This window comes from Drosophila kikkawai, chromosome 3L (assembly GCF_030179895.1).
Source record: "Drosophila kikkawai strain 14028-0561.14 chromosome 3L, DkikHiC1v2, whole genome shotgun sequence".
Classification (NCBI taxonomy): Eukaryota; Metazoa; Arthropoda; class Insecta; order Diptera; family Drosophilidae; genus Drosophila; species Drosophila kikkawai.
The window spans coordinates 22,432,931-22,458,307 of record NC_091730.1 but is presented as its reverse complement, the minus strand read 5'-3'; the positions used below and the strand labels follow the sequence as shown (position 1 = coordinate 22,458,307).

Below are 25,377 nucleotides of genomic sequence, written 5' to 3'. Positions count from 1 at the left end.
CAAATCCCTGGCCCGCGGAATTTAGTGCGTAAGAAAAATACTAATACTGTTGTCAGCTATAATGTTAACATTATGTTAAAAATAAATGCACATATTTTGCAAACTACACTTAATCTAACTATCCTTTATTACTGCTAATTTGATCTACTAAGTTAATCCAGCTTACTATATTCCTTTATTAACCTTTCAGAAAGCACCGGCATCAATAACATAAGCCTGCGTAACAGCCACAGCCCGTTAACGTTTTGCTTACCATTTTTGTATGCTGCGTTGGGCAATTAATACACTTCCCAAGTTGCTTCAGGCAACTGTTCACTGTTCTCTTGAAATAAATAAAGAATATTATTAACTTTATTAAATTTTGAGCAAAAAGGCACTAGACAACTTGTCACAACCGAGACGGCACAAACAGCTGTTCTGTCAAGATAAACACAAACAGTGTTAGCTGTTACCAGCGCTGTTAATGGTGTTATGACACTGCCTAAGTGCAAGCAAGATGACTTTTAATAAAAATGCGTATTCATTGGGAAAATCAATGGACTTACAAAAAACCAGATGCTAAATTAGAGAGATAGCAAATATACTTCTCTAGTGAACAAACATTTTAATAAATTAATTAAGGTCTCATTAGAGTCGAGTTGTCAAAATGTCCTCACAGTACGAATTTATTTTTGCTGGTTTCTTGCAATTATTTTCTAATTCTAAAGTAAAAGAAATCTTGAAGTTACAAAAAATTATGTTTTCGGAGGCGAAGTTCTCGCTCTGCAAAATTTAGAGTTGTTTCTAGTGGTGTTATTTTCCAAATTTGTACGCATTAGAAGGTTATAAAATAAATGTAAGGGATCAACACACATAAATGCAGGAATACTTCCGCGAGGACTCCAAAAAAGCATTGTTATATGCTGAAAGTTGGGATCTTTGTTATTGTTCACCGTTTTATATCGGTCTGACCATAGCCGCCATAAATAAAATCAAAGCTGAACAAGTATCATATCGCCATAATTAGCTGCTCTGTCGAGACAAACACAAACACTGTTACAAGTTAACAGCGCTGTTAAACTGGAAAATTTTGTTTAGTTTTTCATTTTACGAAAAATTGCTAATAAAATGAGCAGCAAAGCCAAAAAGCCAGGGAAGGGTGACCAAATACCCAAGCCCATTAGCATAAAGAAGGAAAAGATGGAGGAGGATCGGACGCTGCATCCAATTTCGCACTATATCGACGACCGTCTGGAGCTGGTGAAGCAGATTTTCGGCACACTCAAGCCCAAGACAATCGTGAATCTGGCGCCGGAGTTCCTAAAAGTGAGTTTAAGTTGTGTATTGAGCGATTATATTAATTGAACCGTCCACAGAAAACCCCCCTGGACGAGATCGAAGCGCTGTGCCTGGAGGAGCTGCTCTGCTTGTCCACCAAGCGCCTTAAATCCATCATAGAGGCCACCCGATGTCCCACGGACACCGAGAGCTCCGAGGATTCCGATGTGGAGCACAAGGAGGGTATGTGGCAGGCCGACTTAATCCTGCAAGACCATATCATACTTAGATTGCTCTTCTAGAACACATATCCCTGGAGGAGATCTCATCCGACAGCGACATTGGCGGCCAGGAATCTCGAAAAAGTAAGTGGCTTTTCTACATTTAATTTAGATCTTTTGAGCGCTGAATCTGCACAACGGCACGCCGGAAAGTTAGGTGCCGTATTTGAACTTCTCGCAGGCGAGGAGCGGGGCCACGTAGAAGGCTCGCAGGATGCACACGTCATCGCCAATCCCCAAGGACACGTTCTCTTCGTCCTCCTTGCCCACCTCTAGTGTGACCACAAAGTCCCCGACCTCCAGGCAGCCTTTCTTCCGCATGTAGTCCACACCAAACTCAATCGGGTTGTAGTTGCACTCGTTGAGTTCCTTGGTGTACAGAACTGGGTGCATATTTCGGCGCAGGTGGAGGGCGCGGGACAACTGCACCTTACAGGCAATTATGTCATCGTCGTCGGTGTCCTCCAGCGGCAGCATCACGTACACCGGGCAGTAGATCTCGGAGCGGGACAGGGCCACGCTGGCGGTCTCGCATTTGGTGAACAGAAAGATGGCCTGGCACTCGATCGAGCTTATGGTGCGAATGATAAAGTTGACTATTGCGTGGTACGAGGTGAGGATGTTCTTCAGCACCATCTGGTTCTGGACGACCCCGATGCGATAATCCTTGACGGGCATCAGCTTCTTGACAATCAGCGGATACTTGTTACACCACGGACTCTTCTGGATGTGTATGGCGTCGATCTTCCAGAGGAACTCGTGCAGCTCGAATCGCTTAAAGTCACTACAGCGCTCCAGCGGCACAGTACCGATCACCGGCTTCTTCTGGCACTGCGAAATGGGCAGCACGTCTTCCATGATGTAGTTGTAGACGCAGCAGCTGACGCAGAACATGTCCGGTATCCAAATGTAGTCTACCAGCTTGATGATGCCTAGCAGGTCCAGCATGTTGCTACGCACGTACTCGAAGTCTATCATGCCGATCAGCTTTAGATTCAAGCCAGCGTTTATGCTCTGTCGCACCGCACGCAGGAAGTTTTTGCAACGGATCTTGGGCAGCACCACGTAGTTGGCGTTCATCGCTACTGCCATCTCCAGGTCCTTCTGGAAGAGATCCGGATAGACCTCCGGATCCAGGGCGTGGCACTGACGGGGCAGCTCTATGAAGTCGTAGGAGGCCAGCAGACCGGCATCGATGATCATCACGGCCAGAGCCTCGCGCAGAGTCTTCACCACTCGACCCCTTACCTCGCGTCCAATCATCAGGATGTCGCCGAGGCGAACCGAGGAAAGATAGGCCTGCAGATTGATCACATACACGATCTCCTTGAAACCCTTGTAGCGGTAGGATTCGTCAGTGGTGAGAGTGACCACCGATCCGCGGGCCAGCATCACGGTGCAGTTGTTCCTCAGCCTACCGACGCGGCAGCACTCGCCGTTGATCTCCAGCGCCAGGCCGGTGATCAGGCGGAGCTCCCTCTCCGCTGTATGAGCAGCAATGGCCACGTTCAGTGTGTCTATAATGGCCTGCAGTTCATCCGGCTTGTTCGCCACTGTATCGATGTGGAAGGTGTAGGTGCCATTCTCCAGCATGCGACGCAGCTCGTCGTGGGTGGTCTCCGTCACTAGCTTAGCCACCAGGCCCAAATTGTAGTAACGCCTTCGGCGTCGGCGCCTCGCATGCTTCTCGTGAGCCTCGCAGGCCGCCTTGAAGTCCCGCAATCGCTGTTCCAGGTCGTGCTGCCCATTGAGCCTCACCTTGAACTTGTCCAGGCGGTTCTCGTCCTCCTGTGGCTCCTGCTCTTCCTCCCCATCCAAGCTCTGGCTGTCTAGGTGCAGCGAGGGAGCCGTCTGCTGTTCCAGCGCCATTCTGACGTGCAGTTAATTTGAATTACACTTTACCTACAATTTGTGATCTCTAATTATCTTGTCTGAATTCCAGCCAAGAAGAAGCCCAGAGCCAAAAGGACGAGCAACGGGAACGAAAACAAGGAGTGTAAGTAGAGTGTACTTTACAAAAACACAAAAATATTACTAGACTGACCGAATCAGTTTATTTCGTAAGAATGACCTTTCGGTGCGAAACACCTATTCTATAAAAATCGTGGCTTACTGGGGTTCGTTTCGATCACTTCTCCACAGCGGGCCAGATGAGCGTGCTGGAGTTGCTGGAGCTGCAGGCACGTGCACGGGCCATTCGCTCCCAGCTAGCCATGGAACCCATTACCAAGATCGAGGTCAGGTCGGACGACGATGACGACGACGACGAAAGGCCAGCAAAGCCGGTTCAGCGAAGGACGAAAGAGAAGCGCACCGCCAAAACAACAGAAGCAGGAAAGCGCAGCTCCCTGGAAAACAGCAAAGCGGCCAATAAGGATCAAGATCAAGATGCGGAAAGCAGCAGCAAGGAGCAACCAGCTCCGCGCAAGATCAAACTCAGGCGGACCTATCGGCAAACCAGAGAGTCGCCTGAGAAGGAGAATCTCGTTAAAGTTTCTGCCCCAGCCCCGACTTCATCTGCTGCTCCAATAGAAAATAAGCCTCGCTCCAAGTCGCGTTCTGCCTCGCCAGATGTGATAACCATACAAACGGAGCCGGAAACGCTGCTAATTAGCGACAGCACCGACGATGAAGCCACAAACCACAAGCCCAAGTCAGCACCTGAGCCCGAGCCCCAACCCGTGCTGGAGCCACCAGCTCCAGTTGTAGAGAGCGAGCCAGAGGAGGGAGAAGTGCGTGACGAACCCGAGGAACCAGCACAGGCTGTTGAGCCAGCCAAAACAGAAGACCCAGCAAAGACAGAAGATACAGCGAAGGCAACAGACCCATCCAAGGCAGAAGATCAAGCAAAGAGCAATGAGTTGGAAAACTCAGAAGAGCCACAGAAATCGGAAGAGCAAGAAAAGCCAGCGGAGAAAGAACCGTCTAAGGAGCATGCTCCCTCTCAGGAACCAAATCCAGCAGCAGAAGCAAAGGAATCCGAGGCTGTTCCTGAGCCAGTTAATATAGATGATGAGGATCAAAACGACGATGTCATCTCCATTGGCGGCGACCTGGAAATGATTGAGGAAATGACCAAGGAAGACGAGCCCAAAGTGTGCGTCAAAAGCGAGAAAAAAGATAAGGCCTCCGAGGAACACGAGGAACTAGACAACGATGTTATCTCCCTGGACACCAGCGAGGATGAGCGTGATAAACTGCAGCAACCCGACTCCGAGGTAATCCGATATAATCATATCATTCTAATAGCTAGCTTAATCTCCTGGAATATCATTTCAGTCTTGGCGCACACGATACCTGAAGAGTTCCAAGGTCAGCCAGGTGCTAGCTGCCTCGCGGCTGGGGAAACGCGTGCGCGACAAAATCAAGAAATCGAAGCGCAGCAAAGATGCCGCCAGCGACGACCAGGCCAAGGCTGAGAAGCAGGCAGCACCGTTCACATCCAAGCATGAGGACGGATCCATGGAGCAATACCAAGAGCTGCTGCAGCACCGTCAGCGGAAGACTTCAAATAGTAGCAAGGGAGGGGATAAGTAAATCCACACGCCGAGGACGATTGGAATTTTATTTTATTGAAAAATACTCCGACGCAGAGTTCTGGTTTATATGGCATATAAAAAGGAGAATAATTGTCCGCTGTCCTCGGTGGGGAGCTCGGGAAACGTATAAAAAATTTGAATATATCGTGCTAAGCGCATATTTGATTTCTCATTCGTCTTATAGTAATATACTTTCCAAGAGAGAGACGTTTCGCTGCTCTATCAATTAGTAAAATATAATTTGTATTTTCGATTTTATATATATATATATTTTTTAATATTTACATATATTTATTTAGAGATTACAAAGTCGAGCAAATATAAATACATCTAACATTACATTTAATATAACTCTGAAAATAAAAAAGTTTTTAAGAAAAGAATGACCTTTAAAAATATTTTAATTATTTAAAATCTAAAAACAAATACCTGAATTTGCAAACCAATACGTGTTAAACAACCTATATTATAAAGTGATTTTAAAAACCGTTTCGATCTCCGAAAACTCCCACATGCTTTACAAGAGTATTATCAGCGTCGACTTGCCGTGTAAAAACTTCCCTTCTCGTTTTTAGTTTTGTTGTTTTGTAATTTAAAGGAAAATGCGAAAACTATGCCCTCTTATTTCCGCTGCGTGCTCCATTTTTGGTGGGGAGCCACCGTTTACGGAGGAGGGTTGGCAGTTAAACGAGTCGCACGCAGGTTACGCCTTTGCATTGATATTGTTTGCCATAAACTCTAGCTAAAAAATCATTAACCGAAAAATTTGAATGAATGGGTTTAACCTAGTTGGGCACCCCTTTCCAAAACAGCGACCAGGAAGCGGGATTGATACCGGCACCTCCTGCCCATTTTGTCAACGACTTTACTGGATTCCTAATCATGCGGTTACAGAACATGTCCACACTCGACTCCACTCCAACCACTTGGCTTCCTCCTCCTGTCCACTCCACTCCACCAGTTCGTTTAGCCACCCCGGGTTTCGGTCTGGTCACTGGACTATATCTCAATTATGCTGCAGGAGGGGCGGAGGTGGCGGCGGCTGAAGCGTGTTGCACCATAAACGATGATTGTTTTATCAGAGACTCGCTTGTGTTGATAAACTGTTTTAGCAGCAGCAGCAACAAACGCTCCGGAAAACGATTCTCTGAGCAACGCTTCAACTTTTTTTTAGACTTATCCAATACGCATGTCCTGTGAGCTGAGGGTAGGATTATGGCCCGTGTGTGTGTGTTTACTGCGAATCCATCAAGTGGGCGCACTGCATACATATAAATATGTGGCATGTGTATCAAGTAATTTACTTAAGTATTTATCAACTTGTATTAATTAATTTTAAACAATTTAAAATATCTAAAAAGTAGGCAACACTTCAATTTGAACCCCTCGTTGGGCGCCAAATTTAGTTAGTTGCACAGAAGAAGCTAGCACATGTTTCTGCTTGCACCACCATCCCCTCTCTTCATATTTCTCTCTTTACTTTCTTTTTTTTGCTCCGCCGAACGCCCCCGCGGCGAGAAGTAAACAAAATAGCAACAGAGCGTTGCCCGCCAAAGGTTGGGGGTGGCTCTGGGGGTGGTTTCTCTCGGACTCTCCGGCTCTCTTTCTCGCTTCGGCTAGTGCCAGTGCCTGTGTGTGGGTGTCGTCTGCATCCTTTGGCGGCAGGCTGGCATTTGGGAAAACGGAAAAGCCGAGTCAGTCTACAGAAAACGCGTACGTGGTGCAGAAGTAGCCGCGGGTGGCTACCACAGCGTCGTTTTGGACTTGTCGGCATGATAAAATAAGTGTAACGCCCTGTACAAGTTCTGTAAGTTTTCAGCAACTAACAAAAAATAAAGAAATTCAAAAGAAATCCAAATGAGAAGAAGCAAATGAAAGCCAAACAAATACCAAATAAGAATCTGCCGATTTCAGTGTCCAAAGTGTTCGAAATGAGTGACAAAACCGAAGGATTTCTAAGCCAATAACAATCAAAAAGTGGTGGCAAAACACAATCACAATTGAAACACGGATAACCAAGCTTATTTTGTATTTTTCTAAGCAGAAACGCGTTGCTAAAAGTAACCCAATAAAGTGCTTTAATCGTTAACCAAACTAATTAAGTAATAAATAATTGCAACATTTTGATACTAGCCCAAGACATGCCTTATCCAAGGATTTTCCGTTCGAAGCGCGTTTATTTTCGCAAAAGTTTACACTTAGGATTAAAGATGCTCTCTCTGGCCAGAGACATTGTGAGTCCCAGCAACCAAAAACTACAACCCAAGTTAATGCAAATATATACCTGGATTATTGAACTAATGCCGCTTGCATTGGCCACTTGCGAAAAAATAAACAAAATTAATATTGGCTGGAAAAAAGAAAATGTTAAAATTTATTAAAAATTGGCAAATTCATAAGAGTGTGTTGCTTAATGCTTTCGAATGCTTCAAAACTCCTCTTTAGACTTCATGCAGTCAACGTTATTTTCCAGCTCTATAATATACAATAATAAATAAAAAGGATTTTATTAGAAAAGAGCTTTGGAATTTAATCGATTGCATTTTTTATTCATAAATGTACCCATTGAGTCGCTTTCCCCTTACACATTACCCATCGTATGCATGTATGTATTTAAATATTATTATAATAAAACTAGTATTGATTTTACATAAAATAATTAACATATTAAAGTTTAAGTTTAAGATATTTCAGAGATTAAGTTTGGAAATAAAATATTTTAATATTTTCCTTAAAATTTTTGTCTTGAGTTTTTTAAGGTAATAAAAATTACTATAGTAATTATAGGGCTGTATGAAAACTAATGAATTCTCGAACTTAGGTTCTTCTAAAAAAAATATTTTCTTGCTTTTTACATTTAAAATTATAATTTTAAAACCTTTGAAATGATTTAAACTTACGCGAAAGCTTTCCCAGAAAAGTATGCTATATTTACTGCAAATTTCTTAGCTATCTTACCCCACACATACACCATAAACGGAATATTTTTTGGTTTTGGAAGGCCCGAGTCCTATCTTTTCGAATGCCATGACGCACTGCCAGAGACAGTGACGAACGAAGTTGGTAAATTTAATTGGAATAATAAATGGTGCTCACACTCTCCTTTTTTATGAAACAAAAATGCACAATGCCTCTGATATAGAGATGTCATAAAGTTTTATTAATAATGAAAATTGTACTAAAAACGCGGCCAGCCGGAATGGGGCAATTTATTAAAAAGTCTCATTAGCTCTCGCACACACTCGCACTTCACACAAAAAGTCGCGGGTTTTATCGCACATCGAGCATACGCCACGAGGTCCCCTTACGGGTGCTAATAACGTAAAAGCAAGAACAACAAAAATAATAATAATAATAATATGCCCGGGCCGGTCCGGGATTGCGATAAAGTAAAATTTTCGATATGGACATGATTAAAGCGACGGACTGCCCCATCAACCGACTGACTGAGCACCACCACCCACTTTTTATGACGGGGCGGCGGCAATAACTGTGCCGTCGGAGATTAAGTATTTTTAATGCGACTGCGACTGACAATAAAAATATAAAAATTTCAACGATAACGTGAAGGCAACGTCAGCAGGCCAAATCAATTTCAATATATGAAGAAGATATACCCGGGGAGATACTACACATATATCTATTGATATGCGTTTTGCATGTGTACATATGTACATGTATTGTAAATATCCAGCCGACTGATATTAAGTCACTTGCCATGTGCTCCTCCGGCAATATTTATTCGCTGAAAATCAATAAATTCTACACAGACACACACACCGAGCACTTTTTTTTTCTCATTTTCTCTTTGCGCTGGCGCTGCGGCTCATTATTAATATAAGTATATACATTGTATACATCTGTGTATATATAATTTTTTTACATTTCGATATTTCGCAGAGGGCCTGTGTGGGGCGGAAAGGGGGTATTGGTCGGCTTAAGTGTTTTTCTATTACGCCTTTTACCCGAATTCCAGCCAAATACACACGAACATCCGAGTGCCACCGCCACCCAACTCCCCCAATATTATATTTGCTTTTAAATATTTTGATATACAGCCCACACACACACACACATACTGCCGTTGAAGCTCACACTTATACACACACACACACATGCGCTGAGTTGGCAGGCATTTTCTCATAAAAATGTTTTTACACTAAAAAAAATTATCTTTAGGGAAGAAAGTTGGTTTTATATTTGTTAATTTCAAAAACTATTTAATCCTAGAATAATAAATAGTTGGTATAAATATGTATGTATATAAATTAAGGCATTTGATATTTAGGAAACACAAAAATTAGATAATGAATTAAATTTATAATCGTTAAAACTGGAATCTTGAAAAGTGGGTTCTATTTTCAGGTTTTAAGATCAGTTTTTTCCATTTAAGAAGGTTTCTTTATAATCTATTACCTTTAATCAATCTAATAGAAAGTTTATTAATTTATTGGCTTTCTTCAAATGCACTATGGTCCAGAATCCGTTTTTTTTGGCATAAAGTCGATTTTTTTATGTTAATATATCGTTGTTTTCTTATTTTAATCTTAAAGTAAATTCATCATACGTTATAAAAATGTTAACTAAAAGCTTTAAATGTGCCACCAAAGCCTATTGAGAGCTTTTAAAAATGCGATTGCGATCAGCTCATTTCCGAATAGAAATTCGCGCCAAAATATTTAGTTACTTTATGTTGTGTCAGACGTGTTATTTTGGTTCAAAAAAATCAACTAAAATATGGAAAATAATCTTCAAGGTATGCACTACTTAATGTATATTGTAATTTTTTGTGTAGTTCTACGTATTTAGTGTTGTGTAATGTCAAATTTATGTGTATGTTTTTAGAAAACTATCATGCGTTCTCCATGTTTCGTGGAGTATAACTAATAAGCTTCTCCATGCTGACAGCAACTAATTGGTCCAGATTGTACTCCTGGATGTTGTCTTTAACCACAAACAAAAAACTCATCCCCGTTCGTCCCCCTTTTCTAATATTTTGGTAATATACATAGTTTATTCACAGCGAACTTTTTAAATTATGGAGCAGCAACAATCGAAAAATTCAATCTGTATCGAAGTGACTATGCACCAAAATTAATAAAGACACTGTGAAATCCAAGAAAATGAAGGAAATAGATTAAAAATGCAGTAATTTTTATAGTGATATTCATAAATATCTTCCCAAATGTAAATACGTTCTTGAACGGTTAATTTCTTCCAATAATTCTAATTATAAATTCGGAAAAATATCTCTTTTTTTTTTAACAACTTTTTCATTATATATGCGTTAATTATGTATATAATAAATGGTAATTATGTACATATATAAAAATTATAAATTAAATATCAATCAGTTTGCAAGGGCGGCAAGAGTGGGCGTGGTCGTACTGGCCCAATTTTTTGTACACAAGTTGTTAATGCCACAACAATAAAATCTGCGAAGTTTAAACCCTGTAGCTCCATTTTTCGACTTTATGCCAAAAAAAACGGATTCTGGACCATAGTGAAATGTTGAAATTCCATTTGTGTGAGTTGGATGCAGGTGGAAGATGTACTTAAAATATGTTGTGCTTGTAGAGACTTTTAGGGATTGGAATCAAATAATATAAAGAGTTGGCTAATACATTTAGATACATTTAAGATACTCATATAAAATTAATAATTAATTATGAATTATTTACAATTTATATATATGATTTCTATTGAAACGAACTATAAACTAAATTTGCTATAAAATATTACAATTTAAGATACAAATGTTTAAACAAAATCCTTTAAATAGACCTCAGAAAACACACATTTTTCTTTGTGTGTATACTCGAATAAGACGAAGTAGCTGCACACAAACACACACACATACACAGAGGAAAACTTACAGGACTTGGCAAAATGTAACCCGCAGGCATTTTGGGTTAAGGGGGCGTAGGAAGGAAGGCTAGTTGGGGGGCAACGCAGGCGAATGGGGGGCCACATGGCAAAAACTTTGAGCAGCAGCAGGAAAATAATGTAAAGGATGTGCCACCCAGGGCCACCATGGAGACCAAGCCGAGTGTAACTGGAAAATAATAATTTTTTCTCCCTTTTTCCCCCCGTCATTTCTCTGCTTTCTCCATGGCCACCCACCCCCTCGCATTCATCCGACGCTGTGCTGTGTGCCTTCTGTATGTTTGCCGTTTCTTTTGAGTGTCAGAAATGGAAAAGAAAATAATTTGATGGTTTCATAAACTCGCTTCGGGGCCCCAGGCAGGGAGGCGTGGGTGGTGGTTTTCCCCTAACTGTATGTGTGTGTATTTCTGATAAAATTGCAAACTAGTATGTGTGTGTGTGTGTAAGGGAGGAAGAAGACGCCAGAATTTATGGAATTTTTCTGCTTTTTTTGGGTGAAAACTTCTTCGGACGATAGATTTCTTGCAAAATATTGCGATGCATAGTTCGAAGGGGGATGAATCTAGATAAAAGCTCATCATGAAGCTGCAGATAGGGCTAGATGATAATGGCGAGTGTACAAGGATCCCGACTCATTAGAGAAAAGGAAAACTTTTGGCCGAATACACTTGCAATATTATTAGACAAAAAAAAAGTATTATTATTATAACCCCTCCTTGGCATATTTTTCTCCCTACACTTCTAGCTGGCTGGCTTATGTGTACACAGCATTTGTCCTTGTCTCTGTGTGTTTGGGTTTCATTATTAATTTTCCTCGTTTTTTCATATTTTTCGTATTTTTATTTTATCACACACACACAGCCCAAACGCACACACTTATGTATATGGCTCGGGGGGGAAAAACTTACACACACACAAAGTTTAGTTTATTGTACAAAATAATATTTGATAGAAAAAGAAATTTTAGTGTTCGCCCGACAGAGATGGAAATAGTTTTTGTTGGCTTTTCGCTTTTCGGTTGGTCGGAAAATAGGTTTCTATGTGTGTAGTGTGTGTGTGTGTGTGCGTTTGAGGGGGAAAATGGAAATAAAAATGGGGTTGGGGATAAATTAATTTTTCACTTGGTCGTGGCCCATGCGCCATGGAGATGTGAAAGTGAAAATGATGGAGAAATATCAAACCCAAAGCGAACGATTTTGAAGGTGTCCCATCCCTTAGCTATCCGTTCGTTCCCTCACCTCGTATATAAAATGTATGTTTGTTTTCTGTACGCGTTCATTGGTTTCAAATGAGATTTCTTACTAATGAGCAGGGCACATAGAAACTGGAAATGTTTTTCCACTTTTTTTTCCCCATTTTTTGCTTGTCGTTGTAGAGCTTTAGGCGCAGGGAAAAGGAAAAGGAATTTCCACGAAATTCTGACATTTCGGATGATTACGACTTCGAAGGAACTCGAGGGGCTTGGGTTATTTTCAATTATGATGGCCACAAATACTACTACGATTACCTACAATAATTTAATATGGAGCGTAATTAAAAGGTAGTTACTATGGCTTAGCTGGCACGGGCTATTTATACTTATAATTACCAGATATCAATCAGAACTTGACACTTGACAATGCTGAAACTCTGGGTTATTGTAGGATTTTTGATTTCCAATCGATAGAAGGTAAAGAAATCATCTACAGAAAATGCTTTATTCATTATATCCTAAGGAAACCCCATAAAAAACATCTTTCAAGCAATGAATTCCTAATCAGGACACCCCAATCTTGGCACATCAAAGAAACTAAGCGCAACTTCTGCACTTCTAATAAAGCAATTTGTCGCACTCGCACACACATTTCCCGAGGAAAGGCGACACCGAACCTTCCCCCACCCTTCGTTAATTTCCTCCCCCGCACTCGAGTACGAAAACCAACAGAGATCATTACTCCCGGAGTTGCGAGGGTGAGTTTTCCCATTTACTGACCCATTTCCCATTTACATTTTTGAGTCCACGCATAATTTCAATTTGATTTTCGTAGGAAATATTAATTGCATACCGCATTAAGGGCGGGGGTGTCCTGTCACGTGAGTGTGCCTCTATGGCTGTGTGGGTGCAAGTGTGGCATATGGGTTGACAGGGGCGTATCAATCATAAAACCGACAGTTCTCGCTAAGGGTGCGAGTTGGGCTGGCCAGAGCTCGAATTTAAAATTAATAATTACTATTTTTGTGACCAATGGGTTGGGCGGGTAACTCAGCGTAATCCATTATTATTATTCAGGCTACCAAAAGGTGTGACAAAAATGTAATTTTGAGTTTGGTGCTAGCCCTTAAAGGTATTTTAGAGTATTAAGAGTTTCTGAAACTTAACTAAAATATTTTTTTACTGAACTATATTTGTTTTTAAATTGATTCTATTGTTATGTTATTATAAAAAGTTTACAATGGTTTACAATTCACTGTTAATCTTAATATATTACAATAACTTCATTAAAGTTGATCAGATATATTCCTTAGATATCTAACATGTTATCTACACATAAAAGTTTAACTAAGCAAGATAAATAGGTTTTAGTTAATATAACTAATAATCTTTCATAGTAATTTTCTATTTTCCCATCGTAAAACAAACACAGTATCCCAAATGTCAAACCATTTAAATTTACAACAGCTTGACCGCGACATTTGCGTTTTGTTTACATTCCGCCAGCCCCGACAAGGACATGCGCCTACGCAGGGGCTTCCCCTTTTTCGGGGGGCTGTCCGTCCCTCCGTGTGTGTGTGTGTATGTGCGTGCGAGTGAGTGAAAGCGAAAGTGAAAGTGCCGGCAAAAGGCAACGACAGTGGACAAGTGCTCCGACATGTGTGAGAGTGAAAGTCGACGAGAAAAAACCTTGACCACGACCACGACCAGGTCAAAATAGACCCAGTGGGTGGGTGGGGTCCGATCCGATCCGATTCTGATACCGATTCCTATTCCGATTCCCGACCAATGACTGCTCCCCTCCACCGACTGTTGCTGCCGGACTATTGCTGCTCCTTTGGCCCCGTTCGTTCAACCGGCTGTGGCCAGTGGAGGGCCACACATGACACCGGCTGCAGAGCTACTCCGAAAATATAGAGAGTCACCTTCGCGGCGCAGGCGCAGATCCCGAAGGACGTGCTCACAGGACTTCACTTTCGCTTTCTCGCCGTGCGTGTGTGTGTGTGAGTGAGAGTGTGTGGAAAAGGAAAACAGAAAATGAACAATGGTGAAGGCAAAGGGGTGGCCAAGGTTGGGCCCACACGCAGGCACCCACACACATGCACCTGCACACGAGTATCTTGCATTGAGTATCTTGTATCTTATAACTCGTATCCATCCGTAAGTCAATCCGTCAATCGGGGAAAGGCAAACAATCACCGGCTCCTTCTCTGGGGAGAGTTTCTGACTCAGATTTATGGCGATGTGCAGTGAGGCAAAGCCTAATCCCCTTGGGGAAGCGGTGGAACCTCTAATCTGATCAATAGTTGGGTCATTTTAATACTTATATTTTAATTAATGTGAAGTTTATAAAGAAACTTAATTAAAAATGTGTGCCTTTCTGATTATGATATACTTCTCAGAGTGTCATTTACCGCTTTTAGGCTTTCTATAATCCATTTTAATTGAATAAAGGGGTTATAATTAACTTAAATTAATTAAAACTGATCGGGGTGAACTGATTTGCTGACAACTGAAGTATTGTTTCCAATGTGAGTCCAACACCATTGATTTAATGCCCTTATATTTTCTAAAAATAATAATGATTATATTACATTTCTAAAGGCTTTCCTTTTTAAATAAAATGTATGAATAAATGCATAGGAATTTTATTGTATTTGCCAAGATTTTATTGCTAAAATCTTGTCACTCCAGAGTCGTCTCCCTACAGCTGTATCATCCCTAAAGTGTTTCTTACAATAACTCTACGTAATCATATCATTAAAGAACAATTCAAAAATCCTCTTGGGTAAAATCCCCAAACAAAGGGTAGGGATAAAACCTACCTGGAAGCACATCTAGATCCTCGCGGAAGCCCTTCAATTAACCAATTTCCAGTGGCAAACCAACCCCAACCCCTTTTTATTCTCCATGTTCCTTTTTCGAACAACTCAAGTCAAGGAGTGCCTGCTTTGTTAGCGTCAAGGACTTGAAAGGATCCGAAACCAAACGAGCCAAGAATTTGTGACTTTTGCCGTTGGAAGTGCATAAATTAAAATAACAAAAATATAACTGTCGCAGCCGGAACACCAATAACAACGATGGCGGCGGCACACGAACTGCTACTGCCACTGCCACTGCTACCGCCACTGCAGTAGGAAAAAGGAAAAACAAATTGAAAATCCTATCGAACAATGATAAATTGGCACGACAACACCAACAAAATAATATCGGGGAAAAACATTCCAAGTTGCGCGGTTGTTGCTCATTCGCCGTCCCTTTCCATATCGCTGTAGTTGTGGTGGTTAGTGAAAATTTCAAAAAAGAAAAAAAAAGAGAGAGGAGGGAAAAGGAAAAGGGGCGGAGCAATAATGGTTTTCCGGGCAGCGCTGCTCAGTTGTCGCGTTGTGTGTGGACTTTTTTTTAAGGGAAATTCTATGATTTTTGATATTTTGGGGTGTTTTATTGAGGTTTTTTTTTCGGGCGATATGTGCCGGTTTTCCATGTGTGTGTGTGTGCATTTATGGAAAAACTATTAAACCATATAGGGGGTTAGGGTTCGCTCGTGTGTGTGTGGTTGTGATTTTAGTATCATTGCTATTTGCTGTTTTGATTTTCAACCGGCAACGGGCAATTGATAGCCGATATTTTTTGTTATTCCGCCGCGTCATGCGGCAGTTGACAACGAGCTAGCCACTTGGCAGGACACGATCCCGACACACGCCAAAAAATACACGAAATTCGAAATACAAAACTCGCAACACAAACCGGAAGCGGAAACGGAGACGAGCCAAGTGCACATGCGCAAAAGTGACTTGCAGAAAACCTAACAAGAGAGCATCAAGTGATCACCGCCTTTGAAATGTGTTTGCAAAAGGTGTTCAGTGAGAGGTTGAACCAGTGAACATATAGAAAATATAAAGAAAACAGTGATTAAAAAGTGATTGTGGAAGAAGACTACCAAACATAATTAATGAGTAGGTTTACAAATATACCGTATCATAAGGTTAAATAATTTAAAGTGAAGTTGTTATATTAACTTAGGACAAGGTATCATAAGCAGGAAATAAAATAGTTCATTTAAATTCGTATTTGAAAATCCGATAAGATCACCAATTACTTCTTATAAGTATTCTTTAGTTCCTGCTGACTTCCAGCTCCTTCTTTATCTCAACCTTATATTAATTCATGTCAGATTTTGTGAAATACTCTTAACCAGGGAAACTTAAGTCAGAACCAATCTGACGTTATTGGTTTCCCCTAGGCCAGTGTCAAGATTATATATATATTCTCACTTCTCGCCCTTAAGACCCCAACCCAACCGAAAACTGGTTTGATATGTTGGTTTGCCAAATTAGCCGCTTCTGGTGTGTGAAGGCTCGAAAATATACAACATACACACGAGTATATACAGTGAGTCAAGGAGTACATGGTTTTGTTTACACTCTGTTGGCATTTTCATTTCGAACATTTTTCTCGGCCATCCTCCTCCAGCTTCCAGCATCCGAGATGGAAGGCAGGCGAAAAAAAATCAAATAAAATAACATCAAACTACCTTAGGCTTTATAAAAATCCCAAGCAAAATACAAGCAACACCCGCCGCCCACACACACACACACAGTTCTGGGCCAGGACCAACTCACATAGATACGCTCGCACCGAGAATTCAAGAGAAATGCGCACATCCTGGCAGGCATTTTTGCTTAACTCCTCAAAGTACCGGGCGGAAGGGTCAGGGGTTAAAAGGAGCATGGGGAGGGGGGGGGGGGGGGGGGGAGAAGTCCTGAATTGTATAAAAGCAAAGTCAACAACAACAACTACAACGACAACATGTAGCAAGAGAACCAATTTCCAACCATGGAAACTTAATTTATGTCTGCAGCATAGTTGAGAATATTTTTCTTTTCTTTCGCTTTTCCTCCACTCTTCCTGTGCCAACCAAAAACCCCAATGCCTTTAATACCCTTTCACAGGGTATTATTGTCCTCTTGAGGGATTTACTCACTCACTATTAATTAGCTTTTTGTTAATCGATGAATTGGAAAATGATATAAATAAGCTGTTATGGAAATGTTTTGTTTGAAATTTATTTTAAAATTGTCTTTTAAAAGACATTTTCGAGTTTATTTAAACTACATTACAATACACAAACCATAGTTGTTTAAAATATCTTGAATTAATTAATGCTCATATAGAAACACCTCTAAATGTAAACAAATTTGGTATTCAAAAATTCCCGAATAGTTTTCAAATAATAATTAGTTATTTAAAACTTTAAACAATATTTCAAGTATAAAAAAGGTAGTTTTTTAATTAGTATATAATTTTGAAATCTATTTTTATAACAATATTTATAATTTATAATTAAAGGGTATATCTAACTTCGTTCTTCCTTAATCGCTTTCCCTTCCTGCTAGCTGCTCCTCCTTCGGCTTTCTCCTTTTTGCCTGCGCTCAAATAGGAAAAAGAAATTTTCGGTTTATTTCGAAAAATTTTCTCATCCTTCCTTACAGCCCCCCCCAACCTCTACTTTCGCCTCCCATTTTCCCTGGCATTTTTCCTGGCTTTCACCCCCACCTCCTACCTCTACTTTCCCTTCCTTGCCCTTCTTCCTTTTTGCTTTTCTTGAGAATCAAATTTATTTTACCAAGTCATGTTGAAGAAAATTTTTATAAGTTTTATGCTTGGCTCAAGTGATGGTTTGGGGGGTTAGCGTTGGGGGAGGAGGAGTTCGTGTGTGTGTGTGTTTGTGTGTGCTTGTGAGGCGCAAAAAGTTTTCTGTGTACACCCACTCGCACACACATACTAGCAGGAAAATAAGCAAAATTTGTATTCCTTAAATCGGATGACTTTGTATAAATTTTCGTGTGCGCCACAATGGGGTTGTGTGTGTGTGTGTTAGTAGTGGGTGGCAGCTGGGGCGCCTAGTAAACAAACAGAAAAAAAAAACAAACTTTCCTTATATATATATATATATTTGTATATATATAGGGATATACGTATACGTATATAATGGAAAAATTTTTCATAGAATTTGCACAAAAATGAAAAAGTGTGGCCGCAGCAAAATGATGGCGTGGGGGAGGAGGCGGTGGGTGTGGGAATAATGATGATGGAGAAGAGGAATAAGAGCGAGAGAGAGAGAGAGGGAGATGGAAAACGAAAAGGAGAAGATGAAGGAGGAGAAGAGGAAGCAGGAGGCGGACAGAAGCAGAAAAATGAAATTAAGCGCATACGGAAATGAGACACAAATATTCTGAGAGTGTGTGTGTGTGCGGGCTTATGTGTTGCGTGTGTGTGCGTAGGGACAGGAGAAGAATAAGAAGAAATATTTGAGTGGCATTCAGTTCCAAGCCAAAACTAAAATTGAATGGAATCTCTGGCCAAATATTCTGTAATTTTTTGTCTTTCTCCATTTGGCTTTCCTTTTTGCACAAATAATGCGATTTAAGCCGCAGGTCGTATATTATGTACACTGGGCGAAATAATAGAGAATAGTAATGGAGAATCCTACTGGGATAACATAAACATTACTATTTTTTGTGAAAAAAATAATAATATTTGGATTTTTAATATAATAATAAGTGTTAACCAAACTAGAAAACATTTTTTAATATCTTATCTTTATAAGAAGTTAATTCACCTAGAATACTTTAATTAAAATTTTTAAAAAATTTAAATCTATTAAAAACAAGATGAAAATTATCCTAATCAATATCTTAGGTCTGAAAATCATAGAGAATATGTATTTATTGTAAGGCAAAACTAAGAACACTATATCCTATATTACTTTTATACGCTATTAATTCCATAGTGACTTTACTTTCATTTTTAAAAAAATAATAAAAATACTTTTACTACTAAATAGTTTTAGTGTTATTTCATTATCTCTTTTTGTTAAAAATCCATCCCATATGCCGACTATATATCCACATAGATACATACATGCATACAAATTCCCTTACCCACAATCCCTTTGAGACTGCTCTCCCGCTAGCATGGCTTCGACTTCAATTAAAAAGTTCTCCACTATAATATTTCCCTCTTTCTCTTTCTCCCGGCTTTCCCTTATCCCCACAGTAATATCATCCAAAATGGCTGCATCCATATATGCCACCCCACCGCCAGATCTGAGCAGCGAGGACACTGCTCTCTCCGACGTCTCTAACTCATCGACACTGAACACGAACCGAAACAGCAACAACACACATGAAGCCACAGGAGCAACATCCGGAGAAACAACAGCAGCAGCATCAGGAGGGGGAGGAGGAGCAGAAACAGGAGCAGGGGGAGATGCAGGAATGGGAGCCATTTCACCCGTCGAGCACTTGGTCAAGCCAATGGAGCTGAAACTGGAGTCACAGCCAGCGGGAAGCGGCACAACTGAGCCGGAGCCAGAGCCGGAGGAAGCGCTCAAGAATAGGGAGGAAGCGGAGGAAGAGGGGGAGGAGGAAGATGCCCACATGGCCACTATGGCGGCAGCCATGCAGCTGCAACTGCTGGAGGCTTTGAGCGATGCAGCCAAGAAGCGGCGTAAGCAACACAATCCCAGTCGCCTGGAGGCGCTCAACCTCAGCGGCGAAGCTACGGGTCAGAAGCGAGGTGACTCCACTGTGGATTACGAGGAAAGGCTGTCCAAGATGTTCCTTCCCAAGTCCATTGAGCAGCTGAAGGAGACCTTTGAGCTGCTGCAGCAGCACAAGCAGGTGGAAGAGCAGCCCGAACCTGAACCGGAAGCCGAGACCGAACCTCAAGCCGAGCCAGAAGCGGAAGCCATGGCAGACATATCAGAGCGAGCGACCAAGGAGCGGGAGAATCCCTACCACACCTTCTGTAAGCAGTGCGGCGAGAACTTCGAGACCGAGTTCAAGCTGAGCCTGCACATGCTGCAGGACCATGGCGAGGATCGGTCGGGCGACCAGGATCCTGCCGACTTTCTGGCCTCCATCAAGGTAAAGCTCGAGCGAGCCGAGAGTCCTAGTCCGCAGCAGGAACACCAGATGCAGCTGCAGCAGCAGCAGCACGACCTGACCAACGGTCATGGCAAGGACTTGGAGCGTGAGCAGGACCACTGGTTCCAGGCTATGCAACAGGCCCAGGCCCATCATACACATGCCGGTCAAATGCCACCGGCGTTTCCCTTTCCCCCGGAGGCCGCACTGGGAGTGGGTCCAGCTGGCTACCTGCCCCTGCTGGGAATGTCCGGGTTTCCGGGAGTCGATGGCCTGAACCGACCGCCGTTGCGAATCTTCAACCCCGAGGCCTACTGCGAGCTGTGCAACAAGGAGTTTTGCAACAAGTACTTCCTCAAGACGCACAAGGCCAACAAGCATGGCATCTTCGATCCAGTCGGCGAGCCCAGCACCACCAACACTTCCAGCCATCACAACAATAATAACAACACCACCAGCAGTAATAACAACAACAGCGGTCACCCCACCAATCCCGGCATGAGCTCCATGAGTCAGATGTTCCAGCTGCAGCGAGAGGCACCGCAGGTCACCAAGCAGGACCAGGTATCGGCCAGCGGAGGAGCCTCCGCTCCTCCAATAGCTACAGTGCACTGTGATGTCTGTTCCAAACGTTTTACCAACGTCTTCGCCATGCGTCGCCACCGGGCCAAGCAACACGACTCGCTGCCTTCCGCCCAGGATTCCCCCAACTCCCAGACTCAGACACCGACGCAGTCACAGTCGCAATCCCTGCGCGGCAGTCCCAACGAACCATCGCAGCAGACCATTAAGCAGGAAATGCCGCAGGAGGTGGAGCAGCTCAAGCCGTACCAGTTGCCCGAGGGCTTCCGCGAGGACTTCACCTTGGAGCAGGAGGAGCTGAGCTTCGTGCCACCACCCCGGAAGCTGCCGTCGCACCTACAACAGCAGGCCAAGGAAGCCAACTTCAGTCCGGACAAACTGCGTCGCCTGGGCGTCCAGTTCCCGGAATTCTACTGCGAACTGTGCCACCGGGAGTACGCCAACAAGTACTTCCTGCGCACCCACAAGTGGAAGCGACACGGTCTGTTCGTGCCACCGGAAGACGTGACACCACAGCAAGCTGGCAAGGAGGAGGCCCAGATGAGTGCCTGGCCCTTCATGCCGTTAAATCTGATGCTGGCCAAGGCGGCGGCAGCCTCAATGGATCAGCAGGAGCTGGACCAGGAGATAACGGAGGCGGAAGCTGATGCTGAGCAGCCCAACAAGCGAATCAAGCTGGAGCAGCAGGAGCCGTCGCCGCCGGAGGGCTATGATGAGGAGAAGCTGAACGGGTCGGTGGTTGGACTGCAGAATCTCCAGAAGCTCCAGTCCATGCTTCAACAGCTAAATGACATCAACGGAAAGCGTCCTCTGCCCTGTCACCTTTGCGGCAGGGAGCTGGAGAACCAGTATGCGCTGAGGGCTCACCTAATGACCGAGCACGCGGGCCAGATGCAACTGCCCATGCCCATTCCCATTCCCCTGCCCGATCAGCAGGCATCTCATCCCATGGCCGGCTTGTATCATCCCCAAACTCCACCAGGACCCGGGGCTAGATCCTCGCCCATCGGCGACCTTCGTTGCCAGCAGTGCGATCGAGATTTCGCCACCGCCCAGGAATTCAAGCAACATATCGCAGAGGTGCACATGGTCGGCCGGAATGGCGGACTCGGTGGTAGTCCCCTGCGCGAGGGCTTCTTCACCCCGGAACGGCCGGTGCCGCCACCAGCTGGGGCAGGAGGAGCTGTCCCAGCCGGAGCTACACCGGGCAATCGTCCGGCTTACACCATCACACCGACCAGTAGCTACTGCGAGATTTGTAACAAGGAGCTGTGCAACAAGTACTTCATGAAGACGCACATGCAGCGGATGCACGGCATCGAGATAGAGAACGGAGCCCAGATCGGAGGCGTTGTGTGCAACATCTGCAACAAGGAGCTTTGCAGCAAGTATTTCCTGCGGGTGCACAAGCACAACACGCACGGGATCATCGAGGAGGGCTCTCCGCTGCCACAGCCTCGTGGTCAGAACGGCGTTAAGATGGAGGCAGCCGCCGCAGCAGCAGCTGCCGCAGCTTCTCAGTCCCAATCGCAGCCAGCGGCAGCTCAGCAGCAGGATCAGGAGATGAATGTCTCGCCGCCCACAGTGGAGGGCGGTTCCAGCTCCAATTCATCTGGCACAAGCCACGAGGTGTGTCCGCTGTGCTCGCGACAGTTCCGCAGCTTCAAGTGGCTGCGTTCCCATCTGATGAACGAGCACGGATCCGCGGGAGTGGAACGCCTCCGAGAGATGGAACCCACTCAGTCCTCGGGACGCAGCAAGCCCAACAGTCCAACGCTCAAGATACCCAACGGCAGTGGCAACGGTAACCCGACTCCGGGGGGAGCGGGAGCTGGAAATGCCGCTCCCAATCTCGCCCAGGCCCTGCAGAACCTCAATGCCCAGCACCTCTTCGGCCAGATGCAGCAGCAGCAGCAGATGCCCAAGATGCCGCCCCTGCCACTGCCGGGAATGTTTGGTGAGCAGGCAGCCAGATTCAAGGAGTACCAGTGCTCACTGTGTCCCTTCACCACGCCCTACTACGCCTTCCTCTTCATCCACGAGCGCTCCCATGCGCTGCTTAACAACGGAGGCGAAGGCATGGAACTACCCATGGAGACACCGCCGCCACAGCCAGCGAGGAACCCGGGAAAGTCGCGCAGCAAGTCCAGCAAGACTGCAGCAGTGGTGGTGGCACCTCCAGAGCCCGCGGAACTCCCTGTGGAGCCCACCAATCTCAGCACCTCCGCTGCTAAGATCTCGCCATCAGCCGGATCTCCATCCAACTCCTCCCCCAAGGCAACCAGCTCAACTGCTTCTCCCAAGATTCAACGTCGTCGATCTTCCTCGAAGCCACCAACCACGCCCAACGGCTTGGCCAGTGGTAGCAATGGAATCGTAGCCGGACACGGAAGTGGTGGCCACCGCTCGGCAGCCACCTCGCCCTTCGAGGGCTGCGGAGAGCTGGCCAACGGTAGCGGCAAGCCGGCGAGCTACGCCCAGCCGGATCGGGCCGAGGAAGCATATCAAATGCAGGCCTTCCACCTGCAGCCCGCCGACGCCGACTCGGAGATGCAGTTCGCGCCGGCTTTGGTGTACCTGCCGGTGCGGGTGCGGGCCTCGGAGTCGGCCACGCTCAGTTTCCGGCTAACACCGGCCTAAAGTGCAGCATGCAACAGGTATATAGTGTTGCCAGCAGCAGCGTAAGTTACAAACCATAGTCACCATTCAGAAATCTTTGGGGGCCTTGGTCACTCGTAACAAGATAGGAAAGTCCAGAAAACAGAGAGCAAAGGCAGTTTTGCTTTACAAAATCATGCATTATTTCCCCATTCCGAATATATATTTTCTAGTTTCAAAAGTTTTTTACGATTTAAATTCCAAAGAGTGACCAAAAGCCCGTCAGAGAACCACAGAAATCCCCACAAAATAGGTAAGCAAACGAAGTTAGGAACATGAACAAGACAAAATAGTGGAACTACAAAAGACTGAGTGCGCATATTAGTTGAGCTCATAATTAAACTTAAATATACAAAAAACCAAAATAACAACAATAATAATCGATCAATATCTACGCCCAAGTTCACCATGTCCAACATGGCACTGATCATAAAATCTATAGCCTATAACTCAACAAGAACAAGTCCGTTTCAGCTGGCAACACTGTGCTAACCGTCGAAATAAGATATATATTTTGATAGACGCATGACATAGCATAAAGCATAACATACCGCAACCTATAACATATATCTCTAGTGATTAACTATCAAAGTTCCTATGCGTAATCGTAGTTTATCGTAAACGAAGAACCGGAGTTCGTAGACGAGCAGGTGGAGTCGGAGGAGAGGAATCTAAATACGTACATAATGCATAAGCTGGACAGGCGGAGGGGAGGCGGAGAAGGGAGGAAGGAAAGAGGAGGAGTCAGTGCTATATATGCCACTTAGAGGGATATAAGTATAAAGCAGTAGCAGGAGCATAAAATCAAAATTTAAATTATACACTTCTCATCTAGATATGGCTATTTGGGTTTTAGAATAGGGCGGACAGATCCCCGGGGGATCCGAGCACGTAAAGGTATATATGTGCTACGATCATATATATATAGGCATTTAAACGATACAATATGGTAAAGCTTCAGCACAAACAAATTGCTCAAAGTCAGGATCTTTATAGCGAAGACTATACACTCTTAGGATGTTCTGAACGAAGGCCCCGACGGAGATCTGCACTTACTTTGATTGCCACACTCTATAAAAAAACTACATATATCCAAGGAATGTCTTCACTTAAAACATGTATTTCCAGCGCACAATGTGTACATAAAAGTTGTTAAAGATATAGTTCAGATATCCGGCAGAAGGGGGCAGGGACGGGAGGAGGGAGAACTAGCGCCAGACGGTAAAAATTAAGAACATTTAAACAACTCAGGGCAAAAGTACAATGACCATTAGTACTTTTTTATACAAGAACATATTTAAAGAAAGCAAAACGTAAACAATTAAATTATTACCAACATAATAAATTAAATATATATTATGAAACGTTAAAAAAGATAACAAAAATGCTACCTCAGACGGACTTGAAAACAATAATTTAAATAAAACAAGAATTTATAGAGAAAGATCTATAAAAATTCAAACAGAAGCAGAAAATAACCCCTAGAGCTAAATCTAATTTTTTTGTAGTAATTTGACCTCAAACCAGGATTACATTTTATACTTTATTCCCTATGATTTAATGAATTATTTTAATTTAAGCATTCCAATGATTAAAGACACAAACTAGTCGCATAACTAAGAACCAAAGCATTCTAGTCAAACGTTTAGAAATAAACATAATAATAGTAACGATAAAACCAAAGCCAAATCAGATCCATCAACTCATCCGTTTTGGACGGCGATTCTCACAGATTATTTTGTAGTATTTAAGGAATTTGTTCTTCAGTGAGAGGAGTCGCCCGGGACGAGTTGATGGCTCCGGGGTCCGGCGAAGATCCATTTGCTATATTCGAAATTTTCTTTTTTTAAAAACGTGTGTTTTTTAAAATGCTGCGTGCCTTTTAGCAAATACTTTGCCGAGTCCCGAAAAGCAAACCGACATTTGAGCCCTAAAATCGAAATGAAAATAGATATAGCTACAAATATAGACCATAATTTTATTTTATATATTCTACTTAATTATTAGTTCTTATATATTATTTGAAATGTGTGTATATATGTACCGAATAA

General features: G+C 43.3%; 4 protein-coding genes across 7 annotated transcripts in view; 2 read left to right on the top strand and 2 right to left on the bottom strand.

Annotated features, from left to right (window-relative positions):
• The window catches only part of Coq4 (Coenzyme Q4), a 38,687-nt gene that overhangs the window by 3,919 nt on the left and 9,391 nt on the right, over positions 1-25,377 (bottom strand). The window contains exon 1 of one of the 2 annotated variants that reach the window (XM_017170934.2): positions 254-419. The exons of the other annotated variant lie outside the window; for it this stretch is intronic. Coding sequence (XP_017026423.1) covers positions 254-256 — 3 coding nt within the window. The 5' untranslated portion in view covers positions 257-419. Of the gene's footprint in view, positions 1-253; positions 420-25,377 lie in introns of those variants that run through there. 2 annotated transcript variants of the gene reach the window in all.
• On the top strand, positions 1,035-5,460 carry LOC108077540 (neurofilament heavy polypeptide). Its single transcript, XM_017170930.3, has 6 exons — positions 1,035-1,305; positions 1,356-1,500; positions 1,560-1,622; positions 3,481-3,534; positions 3,681-4,756; positions 4,818-5,460. Exons 1-6 carry the CDS (start codon positions 1,108-1,110, stop codon positions 5,073-5,075), a joined length of 1,794 nt encoding a protein of 597 aa, XP_017026419.1. The 5' UTR covers positions 1,035-1,107; the 3' UTR covers positions 5,076-5,460.
• Positions 1,628-3,489, bottom strand: LOC108077541 (pyruvate kinase). Its single transcript, XM_017170931.3, has one exon. The coding sequence runs from the start codon at positions 3,405-3,407 to the stop codon at positions 1,692-1,694; it is 1,716 nt and encodes a 571-aa protein (XP_017026420.1). The 5' UTR covers positions 3,408-3,489; the 3' UTR covers positions 1,628-1,691.
• Positions 6,796-23,452, top strand: LOC108077535 (uncharacterized). Of its 3 annotated transcripts, none has more exons than XM_017170922.3 (2): positions 6,796-6,884; positions 19,215-23,452. In XM_017170922.3, exon 2 carries the CDS (start codon positions 19,229-19,231, stop codon positions 23,306-23,308), a length of 4,080 nt encoding a protein of 1,359 aa, XP_017026411.1. In that variant the 5' UTR covers positions 6,796-6,884; positions 19,215-19,228; the 3' UTR covers positions 23,309-23,452. The 3 variants fall into 3 exon arrangements, with proteins under 3 accessions (XP_017026411.1, XP_070140948.1, XP_017026410.1); XM_070284847.1 differs by lacking the exon at positions 6,796-6,884 and adding an exon at positions 7,260-7,311; XM_017170921.3 differs by lacking the exon at positions 6,796-6,884 and adding an exon at positions 16,062-16,111.

What these genes read in the sequence shown, in the direction of transcription:
- LOC108077540 (XM_017170930.3), top strand. Translation starts at nt 1,108, where the DNA reads ATGAGCAGCAAAGCCAAAAAGCCAGGGAAGGGTGACCAAATACCCAAG. An exon ending in TGGCGCCGGAGTTCCTAAAA is followed by an intron (nt 1,306 to 1,355) that starts GTGAGTTTAAGT and finishes AACCGTCCACAG; the next exon opens with AAAACCCCCCTGGACGAGAT. An exon ending in CGGGAACGAAAACAAGGAGT is followed by an intron (nt 3,535 to 3,680) that starts GTAAGTAGAGTG and finishes ACTTCTCCACAG; the next exon opens with CGGGCCAGATGAGCGTGCTG.
- LOC108077541 (XM_017170931.3), bottom strand. Translation starts at nt 3,407, where the DNA reads ATGGCGCTGGAACAGCAGACGGCTCCCTCGCTGCACCTAGACAGCCAG.